This window comes from Salmo salar, chromosome ssa24 (genome assembly GCF_905237065.1).
Source record: "Salmo salar chromosome ssa24, Ssal_v3.1, whole genome shotgun sequence".
NCBI lineage: Eukaryota > Metazoa > Chordata > Actinopteri > Salmoniformes > Salmonidae > Salmo > Salmo salar.
The window spans coordinates 27,783,682-27,797,450 of record NC_059465.1 but is presented as its reverse complement, the minus strand read 5'-3'; the positions used below and the strand labels follow the sequence as shown (position 1 = coordinate 27,797,450).

The 13,769-nt window shown below is 41.4% G+C and overlaps 1 protein-coding gene across 1 annotated transcript; it reads right to left on the bottom strand.

Moving 5' to 3' along the window:
* Nucleotides 1-11,247: 11,247 nt before the first annotated feature.
* On the bottom strand, nt 11,248-12,482 carry LOC100195692 (cAMP-specific 3,5-cyclic phosphodiesterase 4D). The gene is given in 1 exon segment (NM_001140721.2): nt 11,248-12,482. A coding segment is annotated over 1 exon segment (321 nt). The 5' UTR covers nt 11,939-12,482; the 3' UTR covers nt 11,248-11,617.
* Nucleotides 12,483-13,769: the final 1,287 nt, after the last annotated feature.

Genomic DNA, 13,769 nt, shown 5'->3' with positions numbered 1-13,769 from the left:
ATATATGACTGAATTACAGTTCATGAGGGTTGCCTAGTCACACATATGAAGTTGTGGAAAGATCTGACCTTTTTAACCCTTCAAAACAGCCCCTATGACACCATTTTAAGGCACTTCTGGTTGACACAGGACTCTGAACGTTAGGCTCTTATAGAATATTGAGTTTTAGGTCTTTATGTTAAGAACTGACTTATTTACAGAGGGTTGAACAAGTGTGTGTTGTTTCAGAAAATCACAGAAATCTCGCAGAGCTCCGAAACCCGCCTTAACGGACTCATCTGAACACGCTGCAACTGGATATGTAACTTTTTTGGGAAAAAAACCTATTGTTGAATATCACCAGTGTCATTGTACAATTTCTCTGAAATGAACATTGGTAAATGCATGGTTCCTTTTTTCCTGACACCGTAGCTCATGTAGTTTGATGTGAAGCGGTCAAATCAGCACTCCATTTTCCTGTTTGACTTTCAATCCCAGAAAAATAGCCTTAACTCGAAAAGCGTCGAGGCCTCGACTCCATCCTGTTCAGGGCCAACTGCCCATAATGCCAAACCCACGCAGACCCAGTTTCGTCTTCGTATTCTTTTCCGTTTAGGAGAAAAAGCCGTGTCGTGATTGGTGATATATGTTACATTTGCAATATGATTCCGTTCGCCCTCTCGTGGAATAATCCGGGACTGCAAAGAAATGACCAAATTTTCAAAATTTTATTAAACGGAAAGTCCGAGAGACTCCGTTCGATGACTTCCTGGAAGATCCGGCCCCTGTGAGCGGCCCGACGCCGTCCGCGGATTTATCGGACGTAGTCGGACGTCTAGTAAGGGAGCGTACATTTGCAACATGCACTTCCTCACTAACCACACAGCTGGCGCACGAGAGTTCCCTTCATGTATGGAAAACCCTCATAAGGAAACATTTTTGCCTCAGGTACCCATAAAGTCCACCATTTACAATTTTGTGAAAAACACTTCAAGTTAGTTCTCTGGCACCGAATGACCAATCTGCACGAAACATGATATGTGGCATCTATGGACAAAGGTCTCTCAACGCAATACTTTCTAGACTAGTACCTAAAACATGACCAATATACATTCACGTGGGCATGGTTTAGCACATAAATTTGGTACACATGTTGCGAACACTCAAGACTCAACATATACAAGAACATTCATAACGACCACACGGTGGCACTATAACAGGCACGTTTATATCTCTTGATCTGTTTGACTCTGAGTGATACAATTTGGCACATGTGCTCAGGGATATGAGTTTAGCTAATCCACACAATATATCAGACACCACCGGACAATTTGACAAAACTTGGGTGAATGACACATCCTGCCATAGAGATCTATGGCATTGATTGGCACAAGGGGGCGCTGCATTATTCATGGCGGACGACATGTTTACTGTTGCCTTGTTTCAAACCTGCTTTTCACAGCCTTGGAGGTGGTTTTGCTCAGACCACACACTTCTGGATAGTGTTTTCGGTTGAATGAGGGACTTTAGCATCACATGGAAGTCTAAATGATTTTATCTAATGACCTTTAATAGTGAGTTGGGCCCGGTTTCCCGATAGCGATGGAACTTAGACTTACGTGTATTTTAACAATGCAACTTTCCTACAACGGCCAAAGATGCATTTCCAAAAACACCACGCAGAGAGATCGGTCGCAAAGTGCATCATTGGAGCATGTGTCAATACTGATAGGATCGAAAGCTTTCTCCATCAGCTTTCTCCATCCAAATCTTACCTTAACAGTATAATTATTTAGCAATACTGACAGATCAGCTCCTAGAGAGATATTACCACCTAAAGTTGCAAATATTGAGGCAACTTATTTGTAATGCTTACTAGGGTTGCATATTTTCCCGGTATTTTACAAATGTTTTACAAATTCTCCCGGGTAACCCGGCATTTCCTGCCAAAACCGTAAGGGTCATTGAAAAGCATATACAGTGGGGAGAACAAGTATTTGATAACCTGCAAAATCGGCAGTGTTTCCTACTTACAAAGCATGTAGAGGTCTGTCATTTTTATCATAAGTACACTTCAACTGTGAGAGACGGAATCTAAAACAAAAATCCAGAAAATCACATTGTATGATTTGTTAGTAATTAATTTGCATTTTATTGCATGACATAAGTTTTTGATCACCTACCAACCAGTAAGAATTACGGCTCTCACAGACCTGTTAGTTTTTCTTTAAGAAGCCCTCCTGTTCTCCACTCATTACCTGCACCTGTTTGAACTCGTTACCTGTATAAAAGACACCTGTCCACACTCAATCAAACAGACTCCAACCTCTCCACAATGGCCAAGACCAGAGAGCTGTGTAAGGACATAAGGGATAACATTGTAGACCTGCACAAGGCTGGGATGGGCTACAGGACAATAGGCAAGCAACTTGGTGAGAAGACAACAACTGTTGGTGCAATTATTAGAAAATGGAAGAAGTTCAAGATGACGGTCAATCACCCTCGGTCTGGGGCTCCATGCAAGATCTCACCTCGTGGGGCATCAATGATCATGAGGAAGGTGAGGGATCAGCCCAGAACTTCACGACAGTACCTGGTCAATGACCTGAAGAGAGCTGGGACCACAGTCTCAAAGAAAACCATTAGTAACACACTACGCCATCATGGATTAAAATCCTGCAGCGCACGCAAGGTCCCCCTGCTCAAGCCAGCGCATGTCCAGGCCCGTCTGAAGTTTGCCAATGACCATCTGGATGATCCAGAGGAGGAATGGGAGAAGGTCATGTGGTCTGATGAGACAAAAATAGAGCTTTTTGGTCTAAACTCCATTCGCCGTGTTTGGAGAAAGAAGGATGAGTACAACCCCAAGAACACCATCCCAACCGTGAAGCATGGAGGTGGAAACATCATTCTTTGGGGATGCTTTTCTGCAAAGGGGACAGGATGACTGCACCGTATTGAGGGGAGGATGGATGGGGCCATGTATCGCGAGATCTTGGCCAATAACCTCCTTCCCTCAGTAAGAGCATTGAAGATGGGTCGTGGCTGGGTCTTCCAGCATGACAACGATCCGAAACACACAGCCAGGGCAACTCAGGAGTGGCTCCGTAAGAAGCATCTCAAGGTCCTGGAGTGGCCTAGCCAGTCTCCAGACCTGAACCCAATAGAAAATCTTTGGAGGGAGCTGAAAGTCCGTATTGCCCAGCGACAGCCCCGAAACCTGAAGGATCTGGAGAAGGTCTGTATGGAGGAGTGGGCCAAAATCCCTGCTGCAGTGTGTGCAAACCTGGTCAAGAACTACAGGAAACGTATGATCTCTGTAATTGCAAACAAAGGTTTCTGCACCAAATATTAAGTACTGCTTTTCTGATGTATCAAGTACTTATGTCATGCAATAAAATGCAAATGATTTACTTAAATCATACAATGTGATTTTCTGGATTTTTGTTTTAGATTCCGTCTCTCACAGTTGAAGTGTACCTATGATAAAAAGTACAGACCTCTACATGCTTAGTAAGTAGGAAAACCTGCAAAAATCGGCAGTGTATCAAATACTTGTTCTCCCCACTGTAAATAGGCCTGTCTAAATTTGTTTAGAGTTTTGATCAAAAATTCAAGCCTGATGCTACCTAAATGTATTGAGCCACACATTAAAGACATTTAATTAGCCCGAGCCCAAAAGCTTGTGCCGTTACCCAGTAGGCTACATATTCAGTGCATTCAGAAAAGTATTCAGAACCCTTGACTTTTTCCACATTGATTTAGAATAAGGCTGTAAAGTAACAATCTACACACAATACCCCATAATGACAAAGCAATTTTTTTTTAAAGATATAAGTATTCAGACCTTTTACTCAGTAGTTTGTTGAAGCAGCTTTGGCAGCGATTACAGCCTCGAGTCTTCTTGTGTATGACGCTATAAGCTTGGCAGACCTGTATTTTGGTATGAATACTTTACGAATGCACTGTATGATATAGGCTACTGCACATTATGCACGACAGAAAAACAGAAAAGCCCATAGATGAAGCTAGCTACAGTATATGTTATCTTGGGAAAATAAATGAAACTAGCTCCAGTAGGCAAATATTTGCGTGTGAACTCTATTACTGTACTGTATTGTATTATACGGACTGGATTTATACACATCGTTCAAACCATGACAAAGCAGGGAGAGAAAATGTGATTCTGGTGCAGCACGTGGCCTACAAAGTCTAGGTTAGCAAATTTGATTTTACATTTTTAAATATAATAGGGGCTATTTGTATAATTAGTAGGCTGACATGTATATAGGCCTACCTTTCATAATATTTCCCCAAATGTTATTAGCATACCTCCCCTTTCTCTCTCTATTGTTCCTTCATTCCTTGATTGCTGTCAACAGTTAAATGAAATAAGGTTTGTTGTCGCAATCTCCATCATTCAATTTATTTCATTTTATTTAACTAGGCAAGTCAGTTAAGAACAAATTCTTATTTACAAGGACGGCCTACCAAAAGCCAAAAGGCCTCCTGCGGGGACGAGGGCTGGGATAAAAAATATATATATACAGTTGAAGTCGGAAGTTTACATACACTTAGGTTGGAGTCATTAAAACTGGTTTTTCAACCACTCCACAAATTTCTTCTTAACAAACTATAGTTTTGGCAAGTCGGTTAGGACATCTACTTTGTGCATGACACAAGTAATTTTTCCAACAATTGTTTACAGACAGATTATTTCACTTATAATTCATTGCATCACAATTCCAGTGGGTCAGAAGTTTACATACACTAAGTTGACTGTGCCTTCAAACAGCTTGGAAAATTCAAAAAAATTATATCATGGCTTTAGAATCTTCTGATAGGCTAAATGACATCATTTGAGTCAATTGGAGGTGCACCTGTGGATGTATTTCAAGGCCTACTTTCAAACTCAGTGCCTCTTTGCTTGATGCCATGGGAAAATCAAAAGAAATCAGCCAAGACCTCAGAAAAAAATTGTAGACCTCCACAAGTCTGGTTCATCCTTGGGAGCAATTTCCAAACGCCTGAAGGTACCACGTTCATCTGGACAAACAATAGTACGAAAGTATAGACACCATGGGACCACGCAGCTGTCAAACACTCAGGAAGGAGACGCGTTCTGTCTCCTAGAGATGAACGTATTTTGGTGCTAAAAGTGCAAATCAATCCCAGAACAACTGCAAAGAACCTTGTGAAGATGCTGGAGGAAACAGGCACAAAAGTCTATCCACAGTAAAACGAGTCCTATATCGACATAACCTGAAAGGCCGCTCAGCAAGGAAGAAGCCACTGCTCCAAAACAGCCATAAAAAAGCCAGACTACGGTTTGCAACTGCACATGGGGACAAAGATCGTACTTTTTGGAGAAATGTCCTCTGGTCTGATGAAACAAAAATAGAACTGTTTGGCCATAATGACCATCGTTATGTTTGGATGAAAAAGGGGGAGGCTTGCAAGCCAAAGAACACCATCCCAACCGTGAAGCATTGGGGTGGCAGCATCATGTTGTGGGGGTGCTTTGCTGCAGGAGGGAATGGTGCACTTCACAAAATAGATGGCATCATGAGGTAGGAAAACGATGTGGATATATTGAAGCAACATCAAGATATCAGTCAGGAAGTTCAAGCTTGATCGCAAATGGGTCTTCCAAATGGACAATGACCCCAAGTCTACTTCCAAAGTTGTGGCAAAATGGCTTAAAGACAACAAAGTCAAGGAATTGGAGTGGCCATCACAAAGCCATGACCTCAATCCTATAGAAAAATTTGTGGGCAGGACTGAAAAAGCGTGTGCGAGCAAGGAGGCTGTCACGGCTGTCAAAAGGAGTAGCGGACCAAAGTGCAGCGTGTGAGTAGTTCCACATTTTATTTACTCTGTGAAACTCATGCAATACATCAAAATAACTGAATAGACAAAAACAACAAACCGTGACGCAGAGGAGAACAAACACTACTCAAAAATAATCACCCACAAAACCCAGGAAGAAAAACCCCTACTTAAATATGATCTCCAATTAGAGACAACGAGGACCAGCTGCCTCCAATTGGAGATCATCCCAAACAAGCCAACATAGAAATACAAAAACTAGAACCTAGGAACATAAAAATAGAAAAGATGGAAAAACACAAAACACGCCCTGACCTACTCTACCACAGAAAATAACATATTTCTATGGTCAGGACGTGACAGAGGCCTACAAATCTAACTCAGTTACACCAGCTCTGTCAGGAGGAATGGGCCAAAACTCACCCAACTTATTGTGGAAGGCTACCCGAAATGTTTGACCCAAGTTAAACAATTTAAAGGCAACGCTACCAAATACTAATTGAGTGTATGTAAACTTCTGACCCACTGGGAATGTGATGAAAGAAATACAAGCTGAAATAAATAATTCTCTCTACTATTATTCTGACATTTCACATTCTTAAAATAAAGTCGTGATCCTAACTGACCTAAGACAGGGAATTTTTACTCTGATTAAATGTCAGGAATTGTGAAAAACTGAGTTTAAATGTATTTTTTTCACCTTTATTTAACCAGGTAGGCAAGTTGAGAACAAGTTCTCATTTACAATTGCGACCTAGCCAAGATAAAGCAAAGCAGTTCGACAACATACAAAAACACAGAGTTACACATGGAGTAAAACAACATACAATCAATGATGCAGTAGAAGAAGAAAAAAATAAGACTATATACAATGTGAGCAAATGATGTGAGATAAGGGAGGTAAAGGCAAAAAAATGCCATGGTGGCAAAGTAAATAAAGTATAGCAAGAAAAACACTGGAATGGTAGATTTGTAGTTTGAAGAAAGTTCAAAGATAAAATATAAATAATATGGTGCAAAGGAGCAAAATAAATAAAATAAATAAATACAGTAGGGGAAGAGGTAGTAGTTTGGGCTAAATTATAGATGGGCTATGTACAGGTGCAGTGATCTGTGAGCTGCTCTGACAGCTGGTGCTTAAAGCTAGTGAGGGAGATAAGTGTTTCCAGTTTCAGAGATTTTTGTAGTTCGTTCCAGTCATTGGCAGCAGAGAACTGGAAGGAGAGACGACCAAAGGAGGAGTTGGCTTTAGGGATGACCAGAGAGATATACCTGCTGGAGCGCGTGCTACAGGTGGGTGCTGCTATGGTGACCAGTGAGCGGAGATAAGGGGGGACTTTACCTAGCAGAGTCTTGTAGATGACCTGGAGCCAATGTGTTTGGCGACGATTATGAAGCGAAGGCCAGCCAACGAGAGCGTACAGGTCGCAGTGGTGGGTAGTATATGTGGCTTTGGTGACAAAATGGATGGCACTGTGATAGACTGCATCCAGCTTGTTGAGTAGGGTATTGGAAGCTATTTTGTAAATGACATCGCCCGAAGTCGAGGATTGGTAGGATGGTCAGTTTTACGAGGGTATGTTTGGCAGCATGAGTGAAGGATGCTTTGTTGCGAAATAGGAAGCCAATTCGAGATTTCACTTTGGATTGGAGATGATTGATGTGAGTCTGGAAGGAGAGTTTACAGTCTAACCAGACACCTAGGTATTTGTAGTTGTCCACAAATTCTAAGTTAGAACCGTCCAGAGAAGTGATGCTGGACAGGCGGGCAGGTGCAGGCAGCGATCGGTTGAAGAGCATGCATTTAGTTTTACTTGTGTTTAGGAGCAGTTGGAGACCACGGAAGGAGAGTTGAATGGCATTGAAGCTCGTCTGGAGGGTTGTTAACACAGTGTCCAAAGAAGGGCCAGAAGTGTACAATATTTGGCTAAGGTGTCTGTAAACTTCCGACTTCAACTGTACGTACCTTTCCAAGTCATGTCCAATCAATTGAATGTACCACAGTTGGACTCCAATCAAGTTGTAGAAACATCTTAAGGATGATCAATAGAAACAGGATGCACCCGAGCTCAATTTCGAGTGTCATAGCAAAAGGTCTGAATACTTATGTAAATAAGCTATTCATTTTTTTTTTTTTTTAAACAAATTTGCAAACATTTCTAAAAACCATTTTTTGCTTTCTCATTATTGTGTAATCCTATTTAGAATAAGGCTGTAATGTAACAAAGTGTGGAAAAAGGGAAGGGGTCTGAATACTTTCAGAATGCCCTGTATAGGGCTATATGTCAAACTATAACCGGATAATCTAATTTGAATAGAGTTGATGTCACTCCTGCTCCCGCTCCCCCTCCCTGGTGCTCGAAGGAGACAGGCTCCCCAACATTACGCTCTCCTGCCACCATCAATACGCACACCTGTCTTCCCCCGTCACGCGCATCAGCGATTATTGGACTCACCTGGACTCAATCATCTGTGTAATTACCTACCCTATATCGGTCTGTTCCCTGCTTCAGGATTAATGTTTGTTTGTCTTTGCATACCCGGTTCTATCGCTGTCCTGTTTGATGTCTGTTCCATATTAAATGTTCTACTCCCCGTACCGGCTTTCTTCTCCAGCGTTGGTCCTTACAGTTGATGGAGAGAGAGAAAGACTGCGAGAGAGCTTGCGCATGCACTCGTTTAAAGCAACGATTTTCGAGTGATGACAGGTGTGCGCCCTAACGAGCAGCCTGGTGACCTTGAGGCCAGAGAAGAAGCACAAATGACACAAAATAAAAGTTACAATTAAAAAAATAAGGTGACCCCAAAATCCAGATGGAGATGGGTAAATTAGACGGACATTCGGTCTTTATATTACTGTAGCATAGACTATGCTGCAGCAAATGCAGGCCTAGCTATCAAAAGAAAAAAGTTACCATGATGAGATGACAGTATAGGTCTACATACATTGTGAACTGCACTCAATACTGAGATGGGCTGTCTGTCCCCACCCTGAGCATTGAAGATTCTTCATGCAGAAGCCCTATAGAAGCCAGATTTAAACATGCATATAATTTAACAGTTCCATTTCACGCCATGCTGTTCATATAAGTAATTTATTATAATTTACCAGTTTCTCTCAGTTATTTATCTTGGGAAAATTGAGTGGTTTTGGGTGGTAAATCCCAGTAAAACTCAGTAACCAGGTTAAACTCTAATGCTTACCCAATAAAAATGCACTAAATCGCCCAGTCGGCACATCATTGCACACAAGTTAGGCTATGAAATACACTGAGTGTACAAAACATTAAGAACACCTGCTCTTTCCATGACAGACTGACCAGGTGAATGCCATGTTAGACTTGTCGATGTTACTTGTTAAATCCACTTCAATCAGTGTAGATGAAGGGGAGGAGACAGGTTAAAATATATGTTAAGCCTTGAGACAATTGAGACATGGATTGTGTATGTGTGCCATTCAGAGAGTAAATGGTCAAGACAAAATATTTAAATGTCTTTGAACGGGGTATGGTAGTAGGTCCCAGGTGCACCGGTTTGTGTCAATAACTGCAACGCTGCTGGGTTTTTTACACCCAACAGTTTCCTGTGTGTATCAAGAATGGTTAACCACACAAAGACATTCAGTCAACTTGACACAACTGTGGGAAGCATTGGAGTCAACATGGGCCAGCATCCCTGTGGAACGCTTTCAACACCTTGTGGAGTCCATGCCCTGATGAAGTGAGGCGGTTCTGAGGGCAAAAGGGGGTTGGGGGGTGCAACTCAATATTAGGAAGGTGTTCTTAATGTTTTGTACACTCAGTGTATATTCAACAAATTGCAGGCGGTAGGCTACAAGTAGAAAAATAGAACTCAATTGATTAAACATGAAATTACTTCAATATGATTGCAAAAGGCCTATAGCCTACTGTTTATTTTAATGCGGTCATCTCTGTTTTCATTTGAAGCATATTTTTATATGTTGCTTGTTTGTATCAATTGCAAAGACATTGGCAACTTTGTTCTGAAGTTATCGGCAGTCACAGGGAAACGGATAGACCATGTGAATCTATGTTCAACAGAGATCTTCTGTGTATAAAGTGACACAGGAGGGCAAAAAAGGAACTAACGATGCACTTAGCTGTTCTACGATTGGCCTGAGGCATCTTTAGATTACGAGCATTTTCAAGTGCAACATTAATAACGATGGTTTTGGGAAACAGCTTGGAGATATTAACAATGCTCTTACGAAGGTTCTACTGATGAACTTAGCCTTAAGATGCTTTTGGGAAATGGGGCCCTGGACAGTATTGCCCCATAGATGATCTGCCATGAGTAAAACAATGCAATACTACACATCTTTCTGCCCTGAATCTTTCTTCACACCCCCTGAAATATTAAAAAATATAATTATACCTTCTATAAAGATAACTTAAGTCTTCCTCTGTCCCAAGTATGATTTCTTCAGATTGTAAACAATCTCAAACAGTAATCATGCTTTTCTTTCTGTCTAGACTCTGAATATCGGGTCTGGATATATGTTACAGTCCATTCCAAGCACAGCTCGGTCAATATTCTCCATAGCCCTGAGGTGAGATGGCAGTCATAACTGAAGAGAATATTAGTCCAGGGACAGATATTATGGTAGCTCCAGAACTTCAGACAGGAAACGGAGGTGACCTAATATTAGATGTCTTTCTCTCTTTACTTTGCAGCTAAAGGAGATAATTAGAGACGAAGAATCCCCAGGACTAGGTCTGAATATGGAGCAGCCTTCTGGGCTCCACCACCACCAAAAAGCATCTACAGTTAACTCCTGGTATATAGAATGGCTTGAGACCGTTGTGAATGTGTGGATTAAACCAATGAATGCAAGTAGGAGAGACTAGTGAAAATAATGTATGTTAGGCCTATAACCCTTTTAACACTGCTGAGCCAATCCAATGTGTAGTATTGTGCTGGCCTTTTGTATCCCCATTAGTTGCTAGAACTATGCTGGATTGGACAATGTGAAAAGAAAATATCAGAGCCAGTATGTGTGGGTCAGCATGACAGTGGAAATAGGGTATTTTTGTATTGGACTGGTGAACTACACTGCAGTCTGCCCTTGTCAGAAATGAACTGTAATTATGTGGTAAGAAATGCTTACAATTGACTTATTAGGCCTATAGCTGATATTAAAAGCTTTAATGTATCTACTAGTATGGGATGTGTTGGGTAAAAAAGGGCGTACAAGCAAATACATGGACTGAAATGTGCAATGTGTTATGCCTGCTCATCATTTGAGAGATGAACCTTAGAATTGTGCCCCTCACTTTATTTCCTGCAGGGTAGGTCTATTTAACTTTGTGTCCTCCCTGTGCCTACTTGGTCCGTGTCTACCTTAAGTTACGAATGTATCGCCTTATTTTACTCCCAGTCACAGCACCTTTAAATCATGGGCGTCTTTTTTTATTTTTTATGTTTTTAACAGTCATCAATCAAGACATCCATATCATTAATAACAGAAACTATTGAGGCGCAAACGTCCAATCTAAAAACGAATGAGCAAACCATGCGTTCGCAAATGCATCATACACACACATTTACATAATTTACAAATCCCTCTTTGTCTCGTCGGTTAGATTAATCACAATTCTCGAGTACCGGGATAGGATATTTTTCACATCTACCTAAAAGACGAATATTTAGGCAACGGAATGAAAACTAAAGCTTGTCCAAAGTTCCGACATCTTTTACACCTTTGGTAGCCTACTTACCCTACTTTTTCGCTTTCCATTGTTCACACACGCCCTTGTCATTCTCATTTGAGACAGAGATAAAGCTGTCCTTACCGTCGAAGTCCTTGGAACGAGGATGGCCATGACATCCGCGATTTCTTCAAACAGGGTCGGTGCCCGGTGTCCACTGCATAAGTTCGGTCCATGGTCTTAGGGCTGAGGTATTTCTCGGTGTCCGAAAATCCTCTTCTCACCCGGTTGTTCGTCCGTACTCCGAGCGCGTGGTGGAGCGGAGAGAGCGCTGCTTGGTTCTGTTGCCTCCACAAATGTTTAGGCGCATTCGCGTTTCCACCAGTGCAGCTACTGCTGCTGCTGAAGCTACCACTGCCAGAGACGAGGGATGCTGTCACATTCCCGCCGGCGGTATCCATCCTAGCTTGCCAAGGTTTTTATTAGACTCGCAGTCTGGATTAAAACATGCAAAGTGAAGCCGTGGGACTTTTTCGGCGCCTTGTCTCGGGGCTGTTGCTGCCAAGATGTTTTCTAAAATGTTGTTCTGCTGGAGACCTAAATTAATTCAACATTTGTTACTTCCAACACAGGTTTTCGGTTAGTTTGAAAAGTTACTTGAAATCTGCAGATCCAGGCACTTCCCTGAATTACCTTTAACAGGACAGAGGTATCTGAAGTTAAGCAGTTAAATAATGTGCATTGCCTCATTCTCCAAAATACAGTAGTAGACTATCCAACAAAACATCAATTTAGTGACTAGTCTACTTTGTCATCTTAATACGCCACCACACACCCCAAACACTATTGCCATCTATAGGCCTACTGTGCTAAGAATGTTTTTTAATTAACCTTTAATTTTGTGTTATTATAACGTCCCGTCCAATGTTACTCTCTCCCTGTCGCTCAGATAAGAACCTGGCTGTAGTCGAATTCCAAGTGCTCCACCGTCTATGCGTACACGCCTATTTCAGCAAGGTTCTGGTGACGATTTCTTATCCGTGCTCCCCAATAGGCTTACGTGGTACGTGGATAAACTACCTTGAGCCTAAATTAAAATCCATGAATGACCTTTCATATGTTTCCGAAATAATATGTTCCAAAAGCCGGCTGTCATAACTTTACGCACTCGATGCATGAAAACATCCATGCAGTAGGCGGCCTAAACAACCACATTTCACTGTTCATCCCCCATCTGCAGTCCTTGTTAACGATGGAATAGGAAAGCTGTCACAGTATACATAAAACATGAGACCTTAGCCACCTCCCTTTGACCACAACACAAAAGCAGTCCAGAGGGATAGGTAATGTCATGGCTAAAATGGGAATCAATCCAAATGTTGCTACTCTGATCCTTCTTAATGGAATCAAGGTATGGGAGTATCATAATAAAATAAGATTAGAATGTGAAAAAAGTGTTCACTCGTTGATCCATGTTCATGGAATCAAAACCATGACCACAACAAGGATGTCTAAATGTGTCTTCTATATTTATTGTTTAAAATAATATCTTGCTACATATGCATTGCAAAGGTTTTTGGGGATACCCTAAATGCAACTAATAGGATGCAACATTCAATAGATTTCTCTAGTAATAAGATAAAATATTATTTTATTCTTCACTTACTTTAAATGCAGACATTACAAACAAAATGTATTCAAATTTAGATGAGGATTATGTAATTTCCCACCAAAACAAGTAAGCATTAATACAGATGGTTAATGCCATCTACTTAATCTTTTTAAATATGGTTGTATTTTTTAGGACAGACGAATTACATTTGTTTCATTCCGTTTCACATTTGAGGTGTGTCCAGTGTCATTCCTCCACACGGAGTGACGGGGTGGTGAGGAGAAAGCATGACCATCGAGCTCCTTCTACCACTACAGGCAGTCCGCCACCATGAAATTGCTTTAGGCACATTTTCAATTTTCAATTTCTTTGTTCTTTATTTCCTTTAAACCCAAGAGAGGACTTTTGGTCAAATCGCAGTGTGTTCTTCCTCCTCTCCCACTGCTTGGTTCGAGCCCATTACAATGCAAACTAACTGGCCGGGGGCTCCAATTTCTTCAATGCCAGGAGCATGAATGCAATCTCCTCAGAAATAGGCTCTTGACAGAGCAGTGGTTGCTTTGCACACAATGTTGGTGAGGAGATGGGTATGACAGTGGCCAAAGAGAAAAGAACACTCCCCTATACAGTGCCTTCAGGAAGTATTCACACCCCTTTTTCCACTTTTTGTTGTGTTACAA